At 42.1% G+C, this 25,463-nt stretch overlaps 2 protein-coding genes across 3 annotated transcripts in view; both read left to right on the top strand.

The window, feature by feature from the left end:
• Nucleotides 1–14,283, top strand: part of BTK (Bruton tyrosine kinase) — a 31,662-nt gene extending 17,379 nt beyond the window's left edge. For both annotated transcript variants that reach the window (XM_043571535.1, XM_043571536.1), the window contains exons 6-19: nucleotides 2,594–2,722; nucleotides 3,035–3,102; nucleotides 4,041–4,228; nucleotides 4,655–4,717; nucleotides 5,293–5,347; nucleotides 5,624–5,703; nucleotides 5,862–5,989; nucleotides 6,687–6,761; nucleotides 7,238–7,409; nucleotides 7,930–8,146; nucleotides 9,416–9,480; nucleotides 10,289–10,407; nucleotides 10,925–11,082; nucleotides 13,782–14,283. In XM_043571535.1, coding sequence (XP_043427470.1) covers nucleotides 2,594–2,722; nucleotides 3,035–3,102; nucleotides 4,041–4,228; nucleotides 4,655–4,717; nucleotides 5,293–5,347; nucleotides 5,624–5,703; nucleotides 5,862–5,989; nucleotides 6,687–6,761; nucleotides 7,238–7,409; nucleotides 7,930–8,146; nucleotides 9,416–9,480; nucleotides 10,289–10,407; nucleotides 10,925–11,082; nucleotides 13,782–13,853 — 1,589 coding nt within the window. In that variant the 3' untranslated portion in view covers nucleotides 13,854–14,283. The remainder of the gene's footprint in view (nucleotides 1–2,593; nucleotides 2,723–3,034; nucleotides 3,103–4,040; nucleotides 4,229–4,654; nucleotides 4,718–5,292; nucleotides 5,348–5,623; nucleotides 5,704–5,861; nucleotides 5,990–6,686; nucleotides 6,762–7,237; nucleotides 7,410–7,929; nucleotides 8,147–9,415; nucleotides 9,481–10,288; nucleotides 10,408–10,924; nucleotides 11,083–13,781) is intronic.
• Nucleotides 14,284–14,904: 621 nt separating this feature from the next.
• On the top strand, nucleotides 14,905–17,753 carry TIMM8A (translocase of inner mitochondrial membrane 8A). Its single transcript, XM_043571537.1, has 2 exons — nucleotides 14,905–15,122; nucleotides 16,669–17,753. The coding sequence occupies exons 1-2, from the start codon at nucleotides 14,991–14,993 to the stop codon at nucleotides 16,828–16,830; spliced, it is 294 nt and encodes a 97-aa protein (XP_043427472.1). The 5' UTR covers nucleotides 14,905–14,990; the 3' UTR covers nucleotides 16,831–17,753.
• Nucleotides 17,754–25,463: the final 7,710 nt, after the last annotated feature.

The raw sequence follows: 25,463 nt of genomic DNA, 5'->3' as shown, positions 1-25,463 counted from the left end.
TACATTCACTGTAGAATATTGGTTTGGACAAGCTTAATAGATCCTCTCCTAATTGCAACTTCAAAAATAAGCAAAAGTCCTGACCTCACCAAACATGAAAGAAAGAGTGGCATTGACAAAACTGCAACAACTAATATAGGGAGGAAGAACTCATTCATAATGAAACAGAATTTTAGACATTATCCTGATAAATATGAACATGAGAGACCAGCCCATCAAGTACTTGGAGAAAGTGCACCAACCATTAGTGCTTCCCAGACAGAGTTGGCCCTATGCATTGGTGAAGTAGTCTTTCCTGGCCCTCTCACTTGGACACTGCCTTAGTTCAGGCTGTAATAAAAAATACCATAGACCAGGTGGCTTAAACAAAAAACGTTGATTTATCACCATTCTGGAATCTGGGGAGTCCAAGATCAATATGCCAGTGGATTTGGTTTCTGGTGAGAACCCTCTGCCTGGCTTGCAGAATGGCCACTTTATCCCTCTGTTTTCCTATGGCAGAGAGAGACAGAATCTCTCTCTCTTGTCTCTTCTTATAAGGGCACTAATCCCATCATGAGGACTCCATTCTTATGACCTAATTACCTCCCTAAGCCTCCATCTCCTAATACTATCGCATTGAGTGGCTTCATCATATGAATTTCAAGGCAGGGGGGACATAAACATTTAGTCCATAACAGATGAATGTTTTTGAAATTCCCTCCTAGGTAGCTGGAAATACCAGTTCTGGATTAGCCAGCAAGAGAAAGGGTGTCGTCTTCAAGGGACCCTGTAAGAGGCAGGCATTATTTAGCAATGTAGGGTGAGTTCTTAATGAGTCTTCTGTAGGGAGAGAGGGCAGAAAGCATTATGTGCCTTCATCCGCATATTAGCATAGCTTCGTTTTGTAGAGCAGCCAGTTATTGGTTAAGAATTCTGGTCTGCCAGTGTGCAGGCCTGCACCAGAGGGCCTTCAAATCCCTGGGTGAAGAGTAATGGTGGGAGGAGAGAGGGGCAGAGAATGGAGGTAGTGAGAGTGATCAGTCCTGGCTGACATCTGGAATGTTGTTCAGAATTGCCAGTGCCTGGTAATAATAAAAGACAGACTTTTGGTTGGTTTTACTAGTGTTTTAAAATTCTCTAGAGACAATGCAGCCCCTTAGCTTGCACCTCCATCTGACTAGGTCCCACCACCCTGTACCTGGTATGATGGTGAAGGGGAGTGCTGAGAAAGTAAAGGATGAGGTTAAGCAGGGAACAGTGGTTAGAAGTCCTCCAATCCATGTTTAGAAAAGTATCACAATAGTACTTTAAAAAAAGCAGCACTTTTGTTAATTTGCCTGTGAAATGCACCTGGCCACCAGAAGCTTCTAGGCTTCCCTCAAAGTCTTAAGTGAATGAATGGAGTGAGACTAGCAAGCTCTTAAGGACTTGAGTTGGTCTCTACAGAGGAAAAATTTCCCTTGTTTTTTTAAAAATTTTTTAATATTTATATATTTTTGAGACAGAGAGAGACAGAGCATGAGCAGGGAAGGGGCAGAGAGAGAGGGAGACACAGAATCTGAAGCAGGCTTCAGGCTCTGAGCTGTCAGCACAGAGCCTAATGCGGGGCTCGAACTCGTCAACTGCAAGATCATGACCTGAGCTGAAGTTGGACATTCAACCAGCTGAGCCACCCAGGCACCCCTGCCTTGTTTTTATCTTAAAAAAAAAAGTTACATGGGCTTCTCCTTAGCAGTAAAGGCTGAAATGTGCAAGTCCTCAAATGTGCATATTTTTAGACCAGCCAAAGTCTTTTTGTCCCAATGATAGCTATTGTCAATTATTTCAGTTGTCTTGGCTCTGTTATCTGACAACTTGATCCCATGGATGACTTATCTAATTGACTTCATGCTCAGGTTCTTGAGATGCCACAGTATTAAAAACAGTAATACCAATTCCTCCTATCTGCAAACCACTCTATTCTTTGCAAAGTACTTTGGCTTCTGGGAGACATTTTGAACCTCATGACTCTGTGAAGGAAATGGAGGTGCTGTGTTTATCTCCCACAATGAGCTGAACTCACCTTGGTGGCCCTAGGAAGACCGGAACCATGTTTATTCTTAGAGGCAGAATCACTTCATTTGCTCCTGAGCTCCATTCTATTGTCTATTCTATGAACATGGAAAGCCTGATGCAGATAATCTCACTAAAGTAGGTATCTCTAAAAGACCACTCAGGTAGCTGGGACATTGGCATGTTGAGAACTGGAGTGAGTTTGGCATGGGCTTATTGTTTCCTGTATCTGGAAAAGAACACCATAATCAACACGTTCCCTTACAGGAATATTGTAATGGTTACTGGGAAAACAGAGAACATATATATTTTGTTGTTGTTCTGGGGCTCTGGACACATAGCTATTCTTACCACAGTAGTCAGGAGATAGTCATCATGAGAGACCACTGAAGAGGACTGCACAAGAACTCTCCAGGGACAGGGATATGAGCCAACTGGTCCTGAGGAAGGGGCAGTTGTTTGGAGCTCACCACTAACCTTAGTCAAAGAGGAAAACATGCAAATGGTGGATTCTTTGGAATTTCAGATGTGATCTCTTTCTCTCTCTCTCCCATTACAGTAATCCGGTACAACAGTGATCTGGCACAGAAATACCATCCTTGCTTCTGGATCGATGGGCAGTATCTCTGCTGCTCTCAGACAGCCAAAAATGCTATGGGCTGCCAAATTTTGGAGAATAGGAATGGAAGTAAGAGATCTGATCAATATAACTTCTCCCTCTTTTGACCCTATCCACCACCCTTTCAAGGGTCTGTCAAACCCAGGTTTGTACATTTTGCCCGCTGCACAAAGGGGCCTGGGAGAGGGGTTTAGCTGGGGCCGAAATCCTGCTGGCACTCTGCTGTCCAAGCTGTGCAACCTGGTCCAGGGCTGTACGCACTTAGACTTTTTATAACTTTCCTAAAGGTAATGTATACAAAAGCTAAGTTCCTAATCAAATCTGTCCCTGGGCCCTTTCCTAAGATGCATTCTATATCAAAACTGGTTTCTTACTTTGTAGGTTTAAAACCTGGGAGTTCTCACCGAAAGACGAAAAAGCCCCTTCCTCCCACACCTGAGGAGGACCAGGTATACAGGGAAATTGGTGCTGCTACTGTTTAAATAGAAACTTACAGGGGCACCTGGGTAGCTCAGTCGGTAGAGCATGTGACTCTTGATCTTGGGGTCATGAGTTCAAGCCCCATGTTGGGTGTAGAGATTAATTTAAAAATAAAATTAAAAATTAAAAAAAGAGAAACTTACAGTCACACCCTGAAAGCACACTAGTCTTAGAACTCCCAGGGGACTTAGTAATGTTAATTGGAGTTCTTGAGGAAACATGGGATTTGTCCTAATTAGGACTTCCTATTCAGTGGTAAGATAGAGGGCTATTGCAAAGCTCTTGGCAATGATTTAATCCAATCAACTCTTTAAAACAAAACAAAGCCTGATATTTTTAAGTGAAAAATATTTTCAAACATAGAGTTGTAAGAATTTAACAGTGAAAACCCATATACACAATTTTTGATCCTACCACTAGTATATTATTATTGATTTTTTGGTTACTTTTTGAAATCTAAAAACCTCTTTCTCATATTTTATGAGTAAGCAGGGCTGGAGTTATTATGCTCATTTTACAAACAAGGAAACTAAGATTTGGAGCCACTTAGTAGATCCATGTACTTGTTTAATGCCAAGGTTTCTAGATCATGACTGTTCATGGTTTTTGTCTGGGAAGTTTTAAAAATACTGGTGCCTGGGTCCCATCCCCAGATATGTTGACACTATTGATATAGGAAACAGCCTATGATTATTAGCCACTCTCTAGATGATTCTGATGTGCACTCCAGGCTGAGAAGCCAGCATAGATACTTGAAAACTGGTTGAATAAATGCTGAATAAACATTTTTTTAAATTCCTGATTTAGGTTAGACTGGTGTCTCTAGTAAGCCTGAGAGTTGGGGGAGAAGAGGAGAGGGTTTGATATCTAGCCAAAATCCCCTACTTTTTCCTCCTCAAATACACAGATCTTGAAAAAGCCTCTGCCCCCTGAGCCAACAGCAGCACCTCCCTCTACAAGTGAGCTGAAAAAGGTTGTAGCCCTTTATGATTATATGCCAATGAATGCAAATGATCTACAGCTACGAAAGGGTGATGAGTATTTTATCCTGGAGGAGAGCAACTTACCCTGGTGGAGAGCGCGGGATAAAAATGGGTGAGTCCACTCCAGCCCTTCTGGAGCCTTGAGCCCACCTTCTCCACACACATGCAAAATCTTGCAGCATGATTCCCCCGTTCAGTATCCCAATCAGAAGTTGTTCTTCCCACACCAAAGTGACTATGCTGTCCTGCCAAGTACTTCCCAGAGTGCAGCTCTACTTGTGGCCACCTCTCGGAGCCTACAAGGTATGGCCCATATGTTGTCATGTGCATATAATCAGCGCTGCACATGCAGAAGCTACACACTTCACTGGCTTAGCCATGCATCAGTGACATGATCCTCTTTGAGGGAGGAATGTGGTTTATATACCTCCATTTGAGATCTGTTCTGAGCCAGGGGATACAAGCATATGAATCTGTATCCCCCGCCCCTGCCAGGATGGGAAGTACTGGATGATATACCACACTGTCTCCTCTACAGGCAGGAAGGCTACATCCCTAGTAACTATGTCACCGAAGCAGAAGACTCCATAGAAATGTATGAGTGAGTATGCTTATGTTCCCAGCACACAGTCTTCCCAGACGAATGGAATATAATGTATACATTCTTATACTTTCAGTAAAATTTTTATTTTAAGATACTTACTAAAGCCACTGCCAACTGGGTCAAATGATGCCACCACCCTAAGTCAGTGGGTATGTCTTACCCTCACCCCAAACACTCTTTTCTTATGAGAGCTGGAGAGGTCATCACACAACCTCACCTACCCAAATTCAGAAGAACCATTCAAAGAAAAGTATTTGACAATTTGATAAGACAGGGTGAAAACGTCAAACTTCTGTTGTTTTCCTTTCTCCCTAATCATGTAAATGGATTATCCTTGAATGTCCTGTCCCTAATCCCTTCCTTGAACCCCTTTGCCTTTTGTCCTGTGCTCTTCATTTCCAACCAGTCTTTGGGAAAGGGATGCTGTGTGCTATGCACATGATAGGTACTCAATAAATAGGAGTTAATTGAACTGACTGAACCACTGGCATAGACGAGCCGTGAAAAGTGCTGTAACCTCTAAGCTGCTAACCCTGTGGCCTAAGAGCCACTGAAGCATTCTCCCTTTACAGGTGGTATTCTAAACACATGACTCGGAGTCAAGCTGAGCAACTGCTAAAGCAAGAGGTAAGTGTGTGACCACAGGCAAATGGCATTCTCCTTGCACAACAAGTGAGAGTTTGCTTCTATCTGTCACCTCAAGGCAAGGCAGTGTCAAGGCTGTCATTTTATTTGGGGGGGTCTCAATTACACTTTTCAGTATCAAAAGCAATGAGGCTGCAGCTCAAACATGGAACTTGGCAGTAAAATCAAGGCTTCAGTTTTCTCTCAGGTTTGGGCAGGTGGGATGCAGGTGTGAGCACCACTTCCTCCTTAAAGTCAGCTTCTTTTTCATTGTTTCAGGGGAAAGAAGGAGGTTTCATTGTCAGAGACTCCAGCAAAGCAGGAAAATATACTGTGTCTGTGTTTGCTAAATCTACAGGGTGAGCATTACTGTTCCAAGGCCCTGGGGACAAAGGGGAGAGGTTATTTAATAGTGTGCCTCTCCTACTACCTGTGTGCCATAAACTCAAAATTCACTTTACTTTGGGTCCTGCTGACCTTTGTTCTCAAGTTGCTGACTCAGCACCCACTTCCTTAGGGACTCTCAAGGGGTGATACGCCATTATGTTGTGTGTTCCACACCTCAGAGCCAGTATTACCTGGCTGAGAAGCACCTTTTCAGCACCATCCCTGAACTCATTAACTACCATCAGCATAACTCTGCAGGTGAGTATCAGGGGTACCAGAGAAGAAGGGTGTGACAAGAACCAGTAGAAGCAATTCAGGACAAAGTGGTGAGGGGACAAAAAGCCTCACAAAGCAGTGAAAATTAGCTGTGAAAGAAAACCCTTATGATGCTGGGTAGAGGTCAAGTAAAGAGGCAGTCAAAGGCAGACTTTACACCCAGTACAGACTGACTTCTTATTTGGTGACTGAATCTCAGTGGTAAGGAAAGACATAGAAGATACTGGTAACTAATAAATCAGCAAGTATTCATTGAGTTCCTATTGTGTCCTCAGCAGTTTTCTTGATACTGGAGGAGAACACAGTAATTAGTCAAGGTCCTTGCCCTCAAAGAACATACAGATTAGAAAATATCAGAAGACAGTTTCTAAGTCTGGTAGGCATTTGAAAAACTGGGAGATTGATGAGGGCATGAATACATTGAGAAGACTTGTTGCTGTCTGCTATCCCCATGCAAGGCAGTGGGGAGTGTATTTCAATTAGTATTTATCTCTTTTTTTCTGAAAATCCTTTTGTGAAAGGAGAAACTTCCAGAAAAATTTGGGCTCGTGAAGATCTTCTGGGATTCAAAATGTACCAGAAAGATAAATATCAGAAGTGTAAGGCTTTAAGCGAGGGTGTGTATGACATCCCACCTCCTACACTGCACCAGCAGCATGACCCTCTTTGTATGTTTCAGGACTCATATCTAGGCTCAAATATCCAGTGTCTCAACAAAACAAGAATGCACCTTCCACTGCAGGCCTGGGCTACGGTAACTTCTTATTTCTCTAGGGTAGGGTGGACTGATCAGTTGCAAGGACCACCTTTGGCAGACCCAATTAGACCTTGCAGCACATTGTTCTGCACCAGCTGCCTCAAGGAAGATTAAAACAAAGCCAAACAAGTTATTTAATAATTCTTCTTGCCCTGGTGGCTCCTACTGGGACTGCAAAAACAGATTCATAAAGGGATTATTTTTTAATTGTGTTAAAAAAATAACCATAAAGGAATTTTAACAGATTGTCTAGTTTATCCTTCCTTTATGGCTAATTGGCACCTAAAATTCCAATTCCTTCAACCAGTAACCACCCTGTCCCTGAGATTTTCCCAGGCAAAGAGACATTAGTACTCCTGAACATTTCCTTTTTACCACTTGCCTATTACTACCCCTAGTAGAGATTCTTATCTATTGTAGGAATTATACATACATGACTCCCAAAGAATCGTATCAAGGCTTTGTTGTTATAGGATCATGGGAAATCGATCCAAAGGACCTGACCTTCTTAAAGGAGCTGGGGACTGGACAATTTGGGGTAGTGAAATATGGGAAATGGAGAGGCCAGTATGATGTGGCCATCAAGATGATCAAAGAAGGCTCCATGTCCGAGGATGAGTTCATTGAAGAAGCCAAAGTCATGATGTGAGTTACAGCCCAAACTCAACTCTCAATCCAGTTGCTGGAGTCTAGGAATTACCAGGACTGTTTCCGCTGTGGCTTAAGGTGACTTAGAGTAGGAGAGATTTAGGACCAGGGCCTGAGGTCAATCTTTGATTGGTGGGAATACTAACTGCTGAGGTAATCATTTATTTATCTTAGATATTGGTTGATAATAGTGTTGATCACAGGGTTGTACCATCTCAGTAGCATTTAAGGATAAATGTGAAAAATGAAAATTTCAAAAGGAAGACTGATTCTGATTACCCTTATTATTCAGTTAGCCCTGGGCTTATTTTCTGTTCTATTGACAGGCTTCAAATCCCTCTCTACTCTCACATATTAGGCATATTTGTGGTTTAGGGTGGGAAGGAGGAAAGTCAACTTGTTATCATGGTCCCTTACCTGATACTCTACTTCCAGGCCAACTCTTTTCCTCTCCAGCCCCTTTCTGATTAGTATGCAGAGCCAGAAAGGGAGGACTGGTTTGTTGCCTCTCCTGTAGGAATCTTTCCCATGAGAAGCTGGTACAGTTGTATGGCGTCTGTACCAAGCAGCGCCCCATCTTCATCATCACTGAGTACATGGCCAATGGCTGCCTCCTGAACTACCTGAGGGAAATGCGCCACCGCCTCCAGACTCAGCAGCTGCTGGAGATGTGCAAGGATGTCTGTGAAGCCATGGAATACCTGGAGTCAAAGCAATTTCTTCACCGAGACCTGGTAGGACCTCAGAAGGATTGGCCTGGGACCAAGGACCGAGGGGGTGAAAGTAGCAGAGGAATATATATAGTACATGGATGAGGAGGGTTGCTGGAATCATCATTTCAGTTTTATCTAGAAGGCATTAAGAGTTAGGTGAACCTATGCTCCAGTGGTCAACCAGTCAAGGATCTCTAGCCCCAACACAAGTTATGCCATGGTGGTAGCTAGAGCTGTCACTCACTCGCATCCCCTACCACAGCAAGTAAAAATGGTGGGGTCCTTCAGGACAGAAGGGCAACCCTGCTTTACACTGGGGCTGCTCCTTGGCACAGAACCTCATTTGGTTACATCAGAGTACATTTGTACATTTGGGTGCATTTGTTTTTTTATTTAAAAAAATGTTGTATGTTACTTAGCAAACACTTAAAAACACATTTAAAAAAAAACTGAGGGCACCTGGGTGGCTCAATGGATTAAGCATCTGACTCTTGATTTCATCTCAGGTCATGATTTCACGGCTTGGGCGTTCAAACCCCACATCAGGCTCTGTGCTGAGAGCGCGGAGCCTTTTTGGGATTCTCTCCCCGCCCCCTGCCCCTACTCTGCTTGTGCTCGCTCTCTCTCTCTCTCTCTCTCTCTCTCAAAATAAATAAATAAACATAAAAAGTGTTTTCATTAAAAATAAAAACTGAATTTCCAGCTTGTCTTGAAAATCTTGACCATCTTGAAACACCAGGCCCATTCTCACAGACCATGCTAACAGTCAACTGGTGCTGAGGAACAGCTGCCTCCTTCAGACCAACTGCATGCCTTGCATTTTCCTGCAATCTACCCTCCCCACTTCACTCTCTCATTTTGCCTGTGCCTGCCTAGCCTCTAGAGGCATCAGAGTTTGTGTCACTGCTTATTTCAGGGAGGCCAAGGCTCAAATTGTCTTAGCCCACTGGCAGAAAAGCAAACCAAACAAAACAAACTTGCCTTCTGTTTCCCCTAATTCTCTCAACATTTTGGTAGAGGAAGGGGTGTCATGGAATCATCACTGTGAATGGAATCATTCTGCATGCCCTCAATGTTTTACTTATGTCTACATAGCAGGTTGCTTTAGATGTATGGGAAATGTATCCAAGTTTCTCAGTGGCAACAGCTGACTCCTGCTGGGTGGGAAAGTGTCTCTGGAGTGAAAGAGATGAAGCTTCCCTGGCTTCATTCCCCTGGTGGGCAGAAGCTTTGTGCCTTTGTGACCTGTATGTCAGGGCCAGAGTCTCACTGGTAATTGTTGTACTACAGGCAGCCCGAAACTGTTTGGTAAATGATCAAGGAGTTGTTAAAGTATCTGACTTCGGCCTGTCCAGGTAAGTGTATCTTTTTCATCTTTCCCTCTACAAGTAAAATAAGGGTGCTTGGGTGACTCAATCATTCAAAGTGTCTGACACTGACTCAGGTCATGATCTTGAAGTTCATGAGTTCAAGCCCCGCGTTGGGCTCTGTGCTGACACCTCAGAGCCTGGAACCTGCTTCAGATTCTGTCTCCCTCTGTCTCTGCCCCCTCCCCTGTTCCGTCTCTCTCTCTCTCTCTCTCTCTCTCTCTCTCTTTCTCTCAAAAAATGAATTAACATTAAAAAAAGTAAAAGTAAAAATAGCACAGCACAAACATGAGGCAGCGTTATTGTTTTTCACCCTCTCCCTTTCTTTTATCCCCCTCATTCTAGTCTTTCTGTTCCTTTTCTTTCTCTGAATTAAGTCACTTCTTTTGTCCTTTGTATCCCTCTCCTCTATTTTGTCATTCCCTCTTTAGCCAATTTCTCCAAATATTTTTTTTTTGATTTGTTAATCCTGTTGTCTCTACTCCTGAGCCTCCTTCTTTACTAATTAGTCTAATTCCCACGGGCAACTACAGACTAGAAGGAAGGAGAAAAGACAAAGAAGGACAGAGAAGAAGAAGGGAGTATTATTTCACTTCATACTTTCTGTAACCATATTATTAATCAAGAAAGCTAATTCAGATAAGAAAACAGGATTACATTAAAAATAACTTTTTAAAAACATACTGATTGGCCCATAGGCATGCATTTGTGCAGTTCATATGACTGTGCCAAGAAAGTTTAAGCACATGTCAAGCTCTCCAAATCCTAACAGTAACAAGTCTTGAACCATCCACAGGTATGTCCTGGATGATGAATACACAAGCTCAGTAGGCTCCAAATTTCCAGTCCGGTGGTCTCCACCAGAAGTCCTTATGTATAGCAAGTTCAGCAGCAAATCTGACATTTGGGCTTTTGGTGAGTGGATAAAATTATACACATTATATAGCTCAAAGGAAGGGAAAGCAGTGGGGAAATTGCCACTTTGTAACCTGCACACAGAGGTTACTATTTGTTGTTTTCATTCTTCTAATCCTTAGGGAGTGCTTACTATTGTCAGGCACCACAGGGGTTCCTGGGGCTAAAAACAGTAAAATAGACATGATTCCTGCCTTCTTAGAACTCACAATATATTGAGAGGAACAATTTATTCAGTATTCCACAGCTTCTGAATACTGATTATGTACCAAGGGACTCTACCAGACCCTATAATTACAAATAAGAAGCTGTCTCTTTCCTAGAGGAGCTAATAGTCCAGTAAGACCCTGTTTACCCTCTAGTGTGGTCAGTACTACAGGAGCAGTTTAGACCAAATGCAAAATTCAAAGTGTGGGGAATCAGCTCCATCTAATATTTGACATTGATCTAGGAAGACTAGTGTCCCAACTACCTGAAGAGACTGCAAATCGACTTAATACATTTTTTCATTTTCTAGGGGTTTTGATGTGGGAAATTTACTCTCTGGGGAAGATGCCATATGAAAGATTTACTAACAGTGAAACAGCTGAACACATTGCCCAAGGTCTACGTCTCTATAGGCCTCATCTAGCTTCAGAGAGGGTATATAGCATCATGTACAGCTGCTGGCATGAGGTAAGTGTTTTGTTGGGACCTCTTAAGTTATTTCCTCAAGCTGTACTTTCCCATTTAGCCAGCCAGGCACCCAGTTCCCATGCTCCCTGGCCACATGGCAGCTGGGCACACACCGATAGCTACACACATTCTTGGACCCAGCCTGTACCCCAGTCCTTTGATGGCCAGAGGCTTTCCCAGGCTCATCCAGTTTTCCCTAGAGTATCATTAACAGACTCCATTACCAACTCAGCTTTAGGGAGAGGGGATGTTGTGGGCCCATGTCACCTAGCATAAGCAGGCAGTTAACGGTACTCAGGCAAATGTATGGACTCTTACAATGAAGAGAAAAGTCATTAAAATTTGTGTTGATTCCTTTGGAAGTCATTGGCTTTTTCTTCTACTTTACTAACTGCCAACCTTTTCTGGCTGTGGTCCTAAATGGCATTAAAAAAAAATCCTGAAAGGAACTAAAATAGGCAGTGGTCATTTTTAATTTTTTAAATGTTTATTTAGTGTTTTGAGAGAGAGAGAGAGAGAGAGAGCAAAGCAGGGGAGTGGGGGAGGGGGCAGAGAATCTGAAGCAGCCTCCATGCTGACAGCAGAGAGCCCAATGTGGGGCTCGAACTCAAGAACCACTGACCTAAGATGAAGTCGGATGCTGAACCAACTGAGCCACCCAGGTGCCCCAGTAGTGGTCATTTTTTTTTTTAAATATAATGCATCATGGGGTATGTGGATAGTAGTGGTATTTTGAAAATAAGGAGCCTATCCCACTATTACTAAAATGTTTTGGGGGCACCTGGGTGGCTCAGTTGGTTAAGCGTCCAATTTCAGCTCAGGTCATGATCTCGTGGTCTGTGAGTTCCAGCCCCGCATCGGGCTCTGTGCTGACAGCTGAGAGCCTGGGGCCTGCTTCAGATTCTGTGTCTCCCTCTCTCTCTGCCCCTTCCCTGCTCATGCTCTGTCTCTCTCTGTCTCAAAAATAAAAATAAAATAAAATAAAATGTGTTGCTGCTCTCACCTGGAGTTTTTTCAGAGGTGCTTTCTCCACTTTTCAGTAGATCCTTGGCAACTTTAATTTGGCACCCTAAATCTCTAGCAGGAAATGAATGCTCGGCTTAGTTCTGTGCCACTAGAAACAGGAAAGGACAGTGTCCAACAAGCATATATGTGAATCTGGAGTCCTCTTGGTGGGGTGAAAAGTGGGTATCTGGATCAAAGCATGGTTCCTTTCCCTTCAACAAATGACTGAAGTCACAAAGGATGTATGGAGAAAGGGACACCATTTCCCTTCTCTCTCCTGCGCCATGCAGGTTTAAGGGAGATTGACAATGCTCCTTGCCAACTAGGACATCCTCATTCTGCTAGTTAACTGTTTCATACAGGTGCTTTCTGCAGAGCCTGTTTAAAGTAGTTCTCATGAGGGGCACCTGGGTGGCTCAATCAGTTAAGCGTCTGACTCCTGATTTTGGCTCAGGTCATGATCTCATGGTTCCTTGGAGTAAGCCCCACATTGGGCTCTGTGCTGACATCATGGAGCCTATTTGGGATTCTTTCTCTCCCTCTCTCTGCTCCCCACCCCCCACCCCTGCTCATGCCCTGTCGCTGTCTTTCTCTGTCTCTCTTTCTGTCTTTTTACCAAAATAAATAAACATTTAAAGAAAAGTAATACTCATGAAATTGGCATATCATAATCCCTGGAGAACTCTTAAAACTGCAGATAACTGGGCCTTACTTTCATAGATTCCAATTAGGTATGTCTGAAGCAGAACTCAGAAAGTCTTCCAAAAAAACTTTTTTTAATGTTTATTTTATTTTTGAGAGAGAGAGACAGATCACGAGTGGGGGAGGAGTAGAGAGGGAGACACAGAATCTGAAGCAGGCTCCAGGCTCTGAGCTATTAGCACAGTGCCCTATGAGGGGCTCAAACTCATGAGCCATGAGATGATGACCTGAGCCAAAGTTGGACACTGAACCGACTGAGCCACCCAGGTACCCCCCCCCCCCACCCAGAAAAGTCTTTTTAAACATCCCTGGAAATTCTGATACTCAGCTAGGTTTAAGAACCACTGATTCAAAGGGACAAGAAATTGATGACTCTTTGGTTCTGATGGATTGAGACCTTTCTGGCATGAATATGCCCTGAATCACGAAATACCTCAGGGGTTTATGGACCATGGTGGTCACAAAGGGTCTTAGTCTAGAGGCCAGACAGTGGTAATAAAAATGTCCTAGGTGCTGAGGATCTCTGCCCACTGATGCAGCCCATGATCTTGAAATGTTAATTTCTTTGTAGAACTTTGTGGGATGATAGAAACCGTATTTGAAAGCTTACAATTTCAGTTCTGTCAAACATTTAAACTTGTTCAGTAGCCATTTTTCACTTGAGGATCCACAATAAGGATGCATTGATGTACAATTTTGTAATGAATTTACCCTCAGTTTAATCAGTGTTTGTGAGTTTAATTTGTGAATTGTCCCATCACATTAATAACCTGAGTTACTAAAGATGAAAAGTGCACAAAGACATTATGGAGCACTTCCATTTCTTTTCTTCTTTCTTTCTTTCTTTCTTTCTTTCTTTTGTGTGTAATTGACAGGTTATGCTATAGGGAATATAGTATACACTTGATAAACATTTGCTGCTTACTCAGTGCATTTCCCTTGAATTTTGGATTTTAGCCTGCTGTTACACTCTACTTTCTGTTTGGTTTTAGAAAGCAGAGGAACGTCCTACTTTCAAAATTCTTCTGAGCAACATCCTAGATGTCATGGATGAAGAATCCTGAGCTCACCAATAAGCTTCTTGGTTCTACCCCTCTCCTCCACAAGCCCCAATTTCATTTCTGAGGAAATCCCAGGTTTACAGGCACTGGGTCCTTTGTTCTCTTGCTGAATACACAAAGGCCCCTCTCTACATCTAGGAATGACTCTTTTCTATGATTCTCTGGGATAGTACCTTCTGAGCAAAAGCCAAGGAATTCTTGTGCCTGGTATTGTTCTCAGAGAAAATAATTTCCAGGAGTATTAAGACAGGACTGAATTTGGGATGGAAAGTTTGGAGGAGGGAGGGATGTAAATAGCCTGAAAAGGGATCCAACAGCTCTTTGGGTAGGCATTAGAGCTTGGGGGGCGGGAGGCAGAATTTGGCAAGAATAAAATGGTGTCATAAAAATGGGAGGGCAGGGTGTTTTGATAAAATAAAATTACTGGAAAGCACGAAGGTTTCTTGCTACCTCGATTAATCACACAACCTCCCTGAAGCGCCCTATCTCAGTGTTGCAGAGAACTGTTGTGTGGCATTGGTTTGCCATATTCCTACTTTGAGAACTCGGCAAGATCCACGGCAATTAACTCCTCTGGCTCTTGGAAAATTCTGGCTCTAAATCAGAGATAAACTCACAAGCAAAGCACCAGTGCATGCAGCATTACCGGAATGATTCTGAAAGTTGGGGACAAATTCTGCAGGAGCCTCTTTCAAAACACCATCAAAGAACTGGGGCTCCAGGATCGCTAAGAGAGGGGCCTAGCAGTCACAGCAGCAGGAAAAGCGCGGGCCAATTTGGAAGTGGGCAGGGCCAGGGATTGTCGGGCAGACCGAACCGGCCACCTGGTGTGAAGTAACTTCCTTTTTCACTTTTGACCGTTTCTCTTTGGAATAGCATCTCGACCGCATCGCAACACCCGGCTACAAGCCCGGAGGCCTCCCGGCTGACGTAGGGAGCGGCCGCTGGGTCGCGAGCTGGAGCGGGGAGCGCAAGCGGCTGGGAAGAGCGGCGGGCGGGGGTAGGGGGCCACACGCCGGCGCATTGCAGTCACGGGGCGGGTCTGGAGGCGGTGGATTGTGGTTCCGGTTCCGTCGCGGAGACATGTGAAGGTCGGTGAGTTGCTGCGGAGTTCCTCTCGGCACGCGTGGCGGCGCTGGGATGGATGCCTCCTCGTCTTCGTCCGCGGCGGGTTTGGGCTCGGTGGACCCACAGCTGCAACATTTCATCGAGGTGGAGACTCAGAAGCAGCGCTTCCAGCAACTGGTGCACCAGATGACGGAACTTTGTTGGGTGAGGAGCTGGGGCTGGGACCTAGCCACTGTCCCTGCTTTCCCCCTGCCCCTTCCGGGCGGGACTTGTCAGGACGTCCGGGATTCGGGGACGGGGAGGACCCGGTAGCATCTTGCCTTGGTTTCCTTCGGTTTCTCACACCAAGCGGGAGGGGTGAGAGGGTGACCCCGCTTCTCGGGGAATTCTCACGCCAGACCTCGGCTTTGTTGGTGCAGAGGACTGGGGATCACACTTGTCCCGAGCAGCACTTTTAGGCACCCTAGGTTGACGCTGCCTGGTGCTGGTCACCAATACTGAGCTCTTATTTTTGGAGCCCCGATTCCCAGGAAGCGAGTCCCCCATTCCTGGACTCCTCAGGGTTAACCTGGATTTCCCAGTTGCTTTAACCGTTGTCCGTGACAAATGAGTCGCTGTAGCCCACTAACTGTAAAAGTAGCGTCTCCCTCCCCCCCCCCCCCCACTTAAATTTGCTTTTTTGTTGGGTTGTTGTGTAATACCAAGCTGTTTCGGGTCTCAATGTTGAGGAATTGAATATGCCTTGTGAGGGGACTTGGCAAAAGGGTGAAAGGCATTTGCAGCTTAGGATCAAAGTGTTCTCTACCTGCCAAGGACAGCATAACTGCCCTGCCTTGAGAAAAAAAATCTCATAGAATTCAGAGGTCAAGGATAATTTTCCTTGGAAGTGGAGAGTCTGACGCTTGTGTACACAGCAGAGAATAACTAATAAAATTCATTTGAAATAACTTGAACTATATACAGTTATTGGTTCCATAGTCCCTTTCACATAAACTGATGGTATTGTGGGACTCTGACCCCTAACGAATGCTTACTTAAGTCCTGTACTACTTGGTATTTTCATTCTTTAAAAAAAAAAAAACAACAACAACAACTGTAATTCATTACATTTGGGCCAGGAGGAGGTGTGGTTGAGGATTCCTCTAAGAATCTGTAATTTGTGGGCCCTTTAGGAAAATTCATACAACTTTCCATTCATCTTGAGAGGATTCAAGAACTTCTGGCTTAAGTATACAAGGTTACAGCATCTTGGGTAATAGATGTCTTTTTTTTGTTTGATAGGTTTCAGGGTGTCACTGCTGTGATTTATGCTTTCACCCCCCTTTTTTCCCCCTGGCAGTTAGTCTAAAGGCATTTAATGGTGGCAGCATTGTGGAGTTACAGCCAAATTCAGCCAAGGGTTACTTCACTTGTATTTTGCCCCTCCCCCCCCCCCTTTTTGCTCTGTAATAGCTCCACCATTTTCTGGCCCAATAATTTTGGGCAAAGTATCTCTCCCACTGCTTCCCTGTTTGTAAAATGAGGATTAATAATAGTATCTATTAGGTAGGATTGTTGTGAGAATTTAATGTAAGGCTGTAGATAACTGCTTGCCATACGCCAAATGAGAAATATTAACATAACAGATACTGGGTTTAGGTGAAATTTTTCCTATAAATAACAAGAAGTTACCCCCCCTTTTTTTACCCCAAGTTCTCTTTGTGATTCTGTATCTTGTCCTGTTTGTGATTCTGTATCTTGTCCCGAGCAGGAAAAGTGCATGGACAAGCCTGGGCCAAAGTTGGATAGTCGGGCTGAGGCCTGTTTTGTGAACTGCGTTGAGCGCTTCATTGATACAAGCCAGTTCATCTTGAATCGACTGGAACAGACCCAGAAAACCAAGCCAGTTTTCTCAGAAAGCCTTTCTGACTGATCTCAGCATTACCTCTTTGGAAAAGGAAGGTAGTCCAAGAAATGAAGAGCTGTTGATGGGATAGTTGAAGAAAAGGCTATGGGGGGATTGGCTCCCACCTTTGTCACTCTTGGGACATCCTGTCATCTGAGAATGAACAAAGACCAGTTTTGTGTGTGTGTGTGTGTGTGTGTGTGTGTGTGTGCGCGCGCGTGCGTGCGTGCTTTGAGGGACATGTGTATTTGACTGTGTTTTTTAATGCTAATCTTGTGAAAACAATTGACAGATGAATGGAAAACTCTACTAGATGCATATTACTGTATGTGGGACTGTGCTTTCTCAAAGTCCCATTAATTGCTCTCTATAATTTTGACAGTGGAACTGCTTTCTCTAATTTGATAGTGGGACCACGTAGGTACAACCTGTCATTTGCATGGATTCATTTAGGATTTCTGGGGAGATTGTTATATATCTTTGTGTCTCTCAAAAAGGGCAGCAATGAGCAAAGGGTAATTTGCTACTTAACTGTAGGCCTCCTTATCTAGTGTTTTGACTATCAGTGTTGGAAAAAAATCAATGGGATATTCATACAATACACTTCAGCTTTCTAGATAATCTCCCCTATGCTGTGATTTACTTAAATATATAAAGGTATGGTCTCAAGGTAGTACAGGTAGCTTGAGTGTCTAGAGGCCTTTGGTTATAAAGGAATGTAGCCAGTGAGCATAATACTCATTACTAAACTGCCACAAGGAAGAAGCTTACTGACGCTGTATATCAGGGTTGAAAAAATTCAAAGATGTGCCTAAGTATGTTGTAAAGATTTAGGCCAGTCAAGAACTAACAGCAGTTTCAGGTAGAGGTGCATGTCTAATGTTAATCAGTATAGGTTCCATTGATTGCATCTTTTTAATCACTGAAATAAAAGCTTCTACAAAATTAAACTCTGATTGAGAAGGCTTTCTATTCTGGTTATCACCTGCACCCTGGAGAGATTTGGTGTAGTCTGGTTCCAAGACTGAAGGTTAATCAGTCCAGGTACCTCCTCTGTGCAAGGAACAGCATGGTATTCCAGGAATCTCTGACCTTTATGTGACAAAAAGAGAACCTTCAGATGAGATGAGATGAGATGGGGGAAATTTCACTGTTGACAGTCCATTCCTTGAGTGTAGTAGAAGAGGTTATATTGACTGGATTCCACACCCCCCCAGCTTCAAATCCTAGTAGTATACTGGAGTGTAGACCTAAAGTGGAACTGCCTGTTGGGAGTCTTTGGTTCAAGTCCACGAAGGTTGGGGAAATACACATTTCTAGAAGCCTCAAGTCCTTTTAGCTTTCCACCATATATGTACTATAAGGAAATTTTTAAAAATCCTGATGAAAAAATTCAACAAAAGTTTTTCTTTTAAGTTTTACTTATTTATTTTGAGAGCATGAGCAGGAGAGGAGCAGGGAGAGAGAGAGAGAAAGAGAATCCCAAGCAGGCTCCGCAGAGCCTGACATGGGGCTCAATCTCACAAACTGAGATCATGATCTGAGCCGAAATCAACAGTTGGATGCTTAACAGACTGAGCCACCCAGGCACCCCCAACAAAAGTTTTAAGTGATTACTCTGTGCCAGATACTTTCTTGCCAGAGACTCAGGAGTACATAAAAAATAAAGGAGTGCCATGTAGAAAAAGCAGGGAATGTTTGTGGGGGTATTGTGATTTGACATAAGATGGTTAGAGAAGGCCTCTTTGGGAACATGGCATTTTAGCAGAGACCTGAAAGAATTAAGTGACCAAGTCATGTTGGTATCTGGGAAGAATATTTCAAGCAGAGGTTACAGAAAGTCCAAAGGCCCCAAGGTCAGAGCAGCATGCTGTGATGCTAAAGTAGACTAGTCAAAAGGTCAGTATGACTGGGGTGAAATGAATAAGGAGAATGCTAAGAAATAAAGTCAGAGACCTATGCATGAGAGGGACTGGGGCTGGGAGGCAGGGATGTGCACTGATCATACAGGGCTTTGTAGGCCATTGCAAGTACTTGGTTTTTACCAAGCAAGATGGGGAGCCATTTGAGGGTTTTTAGCAGATGAGTGATGTGATATCGCTTAAGTTTTACGGGGATCTGGCTGCTGTTTGGAGAACATGTACATGTAGAGAAGTAATAATAATGTCATTTTGAAGTCCAGGAGAACTCAGGCTCTTAGGGTAGGTATCTAGCATATACTTTGTATCTATATATCTCTATTGTTTTCCACCACCACCACCCCCTCCCCGAGTTTAGTGTGTTCTCATAAAACCTCAAGTCATAAAGGGAGGGTCTTTTAGTCTTTGCCTTCTTATTAATTCTTCCTTACTCTTTTTCTTATATATTATTATGTCATTATTTATTAGCTATTTCATTCATTGTTACTCTTGCTTCACTTAGTATTAAAATATTCTCCTCACATTTAGACACAAAGTTAACTATTTTGTTTTACAGTGTTACTGCTTGCTCAGCTAGTGTACATAATGAGAAAGAGTCTGTCAGATTGATACAACATGCTTGAGCACCAAGTTTATGTGTGACACTGCTAGGTACAAGATAATAGGAAAGAAAAGGTCGAACATTTGTCACCATCTGCGAGGAAGTTAAGTATACCAGAGCAACAATTTAAGCTTTTGTTTGCTTTGTCAGTCTCCAGAATTTATTTTCAGGATCTTGATAGAAAGGTGGTAGTGTCAGCCCTAATAACATTCAAAGTTCTCATTTCAATATTCAGGGTACAATGCTTAAGACATAAAGAAATAAAAGGAATGAATTAGCAGGCTGTTCCCGAAATGCAATCTTACTTGGAAGCCTAATGTATAAAACAGAGAAGCAAAGCTGCTCCAACAGTGATGGGGATATCTGGAGGCCTGCTGTTGTCACCCCCACCCCCACTTCACCCACCCCTGTGGTGCCTAAGGCACTGTCTTAGGACCTCTAGGGTTTTACTAAGCATACTGTGAAAACTGGACCAAGACTATCCCTAAGGCCCCTGTCCATGAACCCATGAATGAACATTAGGGATGACACATGCAAGGAAATCAAGCAAGAACTTCATATTTATTTATGGTAACAAATCTCTATTAGGAGTTTAGATTTAAAAATATAACAAGTCAATAAACCCCATGTAGAATAACATTTACATGGAAAGCAATCGGGGCTTTTTTTAAACCAATTTTCATTCGTATGAGTACCTTAAAAAATCTTGGCCTGGGGAGATTTTATTTCAAAGACCACCCACTAGTGCATCTTTTGAGACTCTTCATACTCCCATCCTGTCTCATTTTCTGGATTCAAAAGAGGCTGATGCAGAAGAGTCTGGTAACGTGCATTTTTATTCCATGTAAGAGAAATGGTATTGTTCAGATTTTTTATGAAGTATTTTTTTTACGTTTATTTATTTTTGATAGAGCACAAGTGAGGGAGGGGCAGAGAGAGGAGACACAGAATCTGAAGCAGGCTCCAGTCTCCGAGCTGTCAGCACAGAGCCCCATGCGGGGCTCGAACTCACGAACTGTGAGATCATGACCTGAGCTGAAGTCGGAAACTTAACCGACTGAGCCACCCAGGCGCCCTTTGGGTATTGTTTAGATTAATTGATCCCCAGTCAATGGGCAGCAGATACCACAAGGGACCTCTCAAAAGGCATGGAGGAAAAAAGCCCAAGAACTAGGGTGAGGAAACCACAGGTGGTACCACCAAAGTTGCTGAGAGACTTTGCTGCCATTCCTTGAAAAGAATGGCAGAGAGGTGATGACAGCAGTAGGGAAAAGCAAATACTATATGAAAAGGACTGCATAGGTACTGGCAATAGCCAAAGCCTTGGTCAGATAGTTCATTTGAATGTCACACCCATCACAGACAAGTCAAGAGTATCCAGTTGAGGGCTGGTTATGTGATTGGCTTCCCTAAAACAGCTGCTTCAAGGCAATGCCCAAACTTGATACCCGACACAGAAAGTGAGCCAACAGAAGATCATATCTGAATATACATAAGGAGGCCATCATGAGGTCCCACTATGAAGACAAGCAAGTGGAACTGATCACTACACACAAATCCTGCGATAAAAGAAAATAATTGAATTACTACTTTTAGTACTTATATAAGAAATGCTAAATCAATTTGATGATTAAATCATTACATCCATTAACATTTTAACAAGAGGAACATTTCAGCCATTAACCATTAATGTATGAACTAATAAAATTTGTGTTGTGTATCTAAGGCTGTATCTTAAAAAATCACTCAAAAAGGCAAAGCCTATACAATATGATTAGGGTACTTTCTGCTACACAGAAATACATAAAAGGGATGGTTAGGATATAGCAAGCCAGGATTCAAATGTACTGATCAGGAACTCTAGATGAACAAAAGGGTCAACAGAATTTTGAGCTGTATCTATAATATAATAATAGCTATACTTTGCTGAGAAAATATATACTATTTGCCACATGTTGTACTAAGTATTTTACATGGGTCATCTAAAAATTACAACTCAGAAGAACTATTATTACATCGATTTACAGATGGAGGAGCTGAGGCCCAGAGAAATGATCTTATTCAAGGTTACACAGCTAATAAATTACAGGGATGGTTTTTGAATCCAAGCAGTTTGACCCCAGAACTAATGGTCTGAACTACTACACTAAACTACCTCCTAATGCATTTAAAGATAGGAAGATATGTTTCTTTAAAAGGCAAGGCCAGAGTGGAACATTTCATTCTGGAGATACCATGGTATAATAGAAAGAGAATAGGTTTCAGAGTTAGGCAGAACGGGTTCAAATCCTGACTTTGCCAACACCTGTATGACCTTAGGGAAGTCATTTAACCTTTGATCTTCAGTTCCTTTTTAAAAAATTTTTTAAAGTTTATTTATTTTGAGAGAGGGAGAGAGAGAATCCCAAGCAGGCTCTGCACCATCAGCTCAGACCCCGATGCAGAGCTTGAACTCACAACTGCAAGACCATGACCTGAGCTGAAACCAAAAATCGGATGATTAACCGACTGAGCCACCCAGGCTCCCCTGATTTTCAGTTTCTTTATAAAACTGAGATGGTAATGCCCACCTTAAAGGGTTGAAAGATGAGATCACATGTAAAGTACTTGGTACACCATAGATGCTTTAGCAGTAGCAATTGATTACCATTATTCAGAACTGAGCATCTTTGATAACCCTGGCAGAGTCATTATATGAGAGAACAAGAGAAAAGCAAAGAGTCACTTAATGAAGCTGACTCATTGATGAAGTGGCAGGGCTAATGGAGCATATAATATTAAGAATCTTGAGTTTTATCTTGCAATCAATGGGAAGCTATTGAAGGATTTTAAACAGTGGAGTAATATAATGATATTTGCACTTTTTTAAGTGACCAAAGTATTACATGCATGTTTTAAAACTTTCAAACAATATAGACTTGTTTAAAATAAATGAAAGTTCTCCCCTTACCCTCATGTATGTATTTAGAAAGATCACTTTAGCAGCTAGATGGTAGTTGGATTAAGACAAAGAGAACAGTAGTAAGAGTATTTTCACTAATTGAGGCAACAGACTGTGAGGGATTGGATTCAAATAATTTCAGAAATTTCAGGAATTTCAGAAATTTCTGATTCACATTCCCTTTGTTACTGATATAGTGATTAATAAGATCCCTCTCAGTCTATTCCTGAGTGAGCTTTCATCAAGCTTCCCTACTTCACACAAAACTCAGGAGCTGTAAAATAAAAGGTTGTTAATTTTGTCTATATAAAAAATTCTGAATAGCAAACACTTCATTAAGCAAAGTTAAAAGAAAAATAACAAACAGGAAGCGAATCTTTGAACCTTTTCTACAAAGGACTAATTTCCTTATATAAAGGACCCCTACAAATCAATCATAAAAGACCATTCAATAGAAAAATGGACAAAGGATATAAAAAGACAATTCAAAGAAATGGAAACACAGATGGCTCTTGAATATGTGAAAAGATGTTTATATTTAAGAGAAATTTTAAAAACCTACACTGAGCTATAACATCTCTCACCTGTTAGACTGGCAAAACAAAATTCTGGTAACATACTGTTGTGTGGGTGGTGAAAGGAAACGGTTACCCTTACACTACTAGTGGGGGTGTAAATTGGTATCATCTCCATGGAGAACAGTTTAACAATATCTACCAAGTTATATATGTACACACCTATTCCAGAAATCTGACTTCTAGGAATTCATCCTATGGATATACGCACATGTTCCAGTTGACAAATAAGATTATTCACTGCAGCATTGTAACAGAAAGGGACTGGAAACAACCCAAGTGTCTCTCAATAAGATATTGATTAAAAAATGTTCCTACAATGAGATACTTAACTATGTAGCTATGAGGCTACATACATACATACAAAAATGTATGAGGGATCTCTATACCAATATTGAGCTCCAATACATAGTTAAATTGAAACAGCAAGATTGAAGACACAATATGCTACCACTTGTGTAAAAGGGGGGGGGGGAGATTAAAACATATGTGCACATTTGCTTGAATAAGCATAAAATATCTCTTGAAGGATATTGTTAACGTTGGTTGCATCCGGGAAGAGGAACCATGTCGTTGGGGAGTAAGGATGGGAGGAGGCTTTACCATACATCTTTTCTGTATGCCTTTTGAATTTTGAATCATGTGAATGTATTACATATTCAAAAAATAAATATTATTTTAAAAATAAAATTTCTCCCCACTTCAGAACTCTGAGCTCTGTACTAAAAAGTGGAGAGGTGTGATGGAAACCACTCCCAGGAATAAAAGCTCTATATTTGAATTGCAACACTTTCAAGTCGTTTTAGTTTTGTCGTTGTTGTTTGTTTAAGAAGGCTCAACTCCCAACCTGGAGCTTAAACTCACGACCCTGAGATCAATAGTTGCATGCTCTACCAGCTGAGTCAACGAGGTGCCCCTCTTCCTTCCTATTCTTTTCATTTTTTTAAGATTTTATTTTTAAATAGGCGGATGTTCAACGTCGCTCCTCATCAGGGAAATACACATCAAAACCACACTGAGATACCACCCGACGTCAGTCAGAGTGGCTAAAAAGAACAAATCAGGAGACTATAGATGCTGGCGAGGATGTGGAAAAACGGGAACCCTCTTGCACTGTTGGTGGGAATGCAAATTGGTGCAGCCACTCTGGAAAACAGTGTGGAGGTTCCTCAAACAATTAACAATAGATCTACCCTATGAGTCAGCAATAGCACTGCTAGGAATTTACCCAAGGGATACAGGAGTACTGATGCATAGGGACACTTGTACCCCAATGTTTATAGCAGCACTCTCAACAATAGCCAAATTATGGAAAGAGCCTAAATGTCCATCAACTGATGAATGGATCAAGAAATTGTGGTTTATATACACAATGGATTACTACGTGGCAATGAGAAAGAATGAAATATGGTCTTTTGTAGTAACCTGGATGGAACTGGAGAGTGTTATGCTAAGTGAAATAAGTCATACAGAGAAAGACAGATACCATATGTTTTCACTCTTATGTGGATCCTGAGAAACTTAATAGAAGACCATGGGGTTGGGGAAGAAAAAAAAAGAGGTTAGAGAGGGAGGGAGCCAAATCATAAGAGACTCTTAAAAACTGAGAACAAACTGAGGGTTGATGGGGGGTGGGAGGGAGGGGAGGGTGGGTGATGGGTATTGAGGAGGGCACCTGTTGGGATAAGCACTGGGTGTTGTATGGAAACCAATTTGACAATAAATTTCATATTTAAAAAAATAAATAAAAATAAATAATCTCTACACCCAACGTGGGGCTCAAACTCACAACCCTGAGATCAAGAGTTGCAGGCTCCACTGACTGACCCAGCCAGGCGCCCCCTGAACTGCAATTCTTTCAGATGTCCACTAGTCTCAGATTATTTATATACCTAAGGACCTCAAGCAAATGTGGGATAAGGGTGAGATGAATAAAGCACTCACCTTGTGTGCAGAATTTAAGGGGATACCAGAAAAACCTCAATAATCTAGATAATTCAGTATTTGCCAATTGAAATTAATGCAAAAATCCATGATGAACAGAATATCAAAATTTTAAATAAGGACAGGATCAACAAAAGTGCCATACTGAGCCATACAGGAGCTTGAGGCAAAAGGAAAAATGTGGACCCCATATACATGTTTTTATGTATTCTTGAATGGTTAATGTTTTCCAGAACATTAAAGCAGTTACAAAATTGAAAAGTAGATACATTAAAACTCACAGCATTAAGTTTAAATATTTTATTTATGCCAAGACCATAATTTATTAAAGTTTTATTTTCCTGGCTTTAATGGCAGCAAACTCATGAATACATTTTCATCAAAACCAATAATATTTCATTACATGTTTAATTAGGCCGAAAAGAATATGTAGAATTTGTGGGGGTAGGGGGAGAAGAGAAGTGCTAGTAATCTGGTGCAACTGAAATGCATGGTAGACATTGGAGAATCTCTGGTGATAAGAATCACAAGGTAGGCCTGGAATATTTCATTATGCCATGCTCAGGAGCTTGGATTTTATTTTGAAGGCACTGGGGAACATATAAAGTCTTTCATTTTATTTTATTTTTTAATTTTTTAAACGTTTATTTATTTTTGAGACAGACAGAAACAGAGCATGA

Source organism: Prionailurus bengalensis, chromosome X (genome assembly GCF_016509475.1).
Source record: "Prionailurus bengalensis isolate Pbe53 chromosome X, Fcat_Pben_1.1_paternal_pri, whole genome shotgun sequence".
Classification (NCBI taxonomy): domain Eukaryota; kingdom Metazoa; phylum Chordata; class Mammalia; order Carnivora; family Felidae; genus Prionailurus; species Prionailurus bengalensis.
The sequence above is the reverse complement of the archived record's forward strand: the minus strand, read 5'-3'. Positions and strand labels throughout refer to the sequence as shown.

Coding starts and splice junctions, on each gene's coding strand:
- TIMM8A (XM_043571537.1), top strand. CDS start 14,991: ATGGATGCCTCCTCGTCTTCGTCCGCGGCGGGTTTGGGCTCGGTGGAC. Junction 15,123..16,668: donor AGATGACGGAACTTTGTTGG/GTGAGGAGCTGG, acceptor TGTCCCGAGCAG/GAAAAGTGCATGGACAAGCC.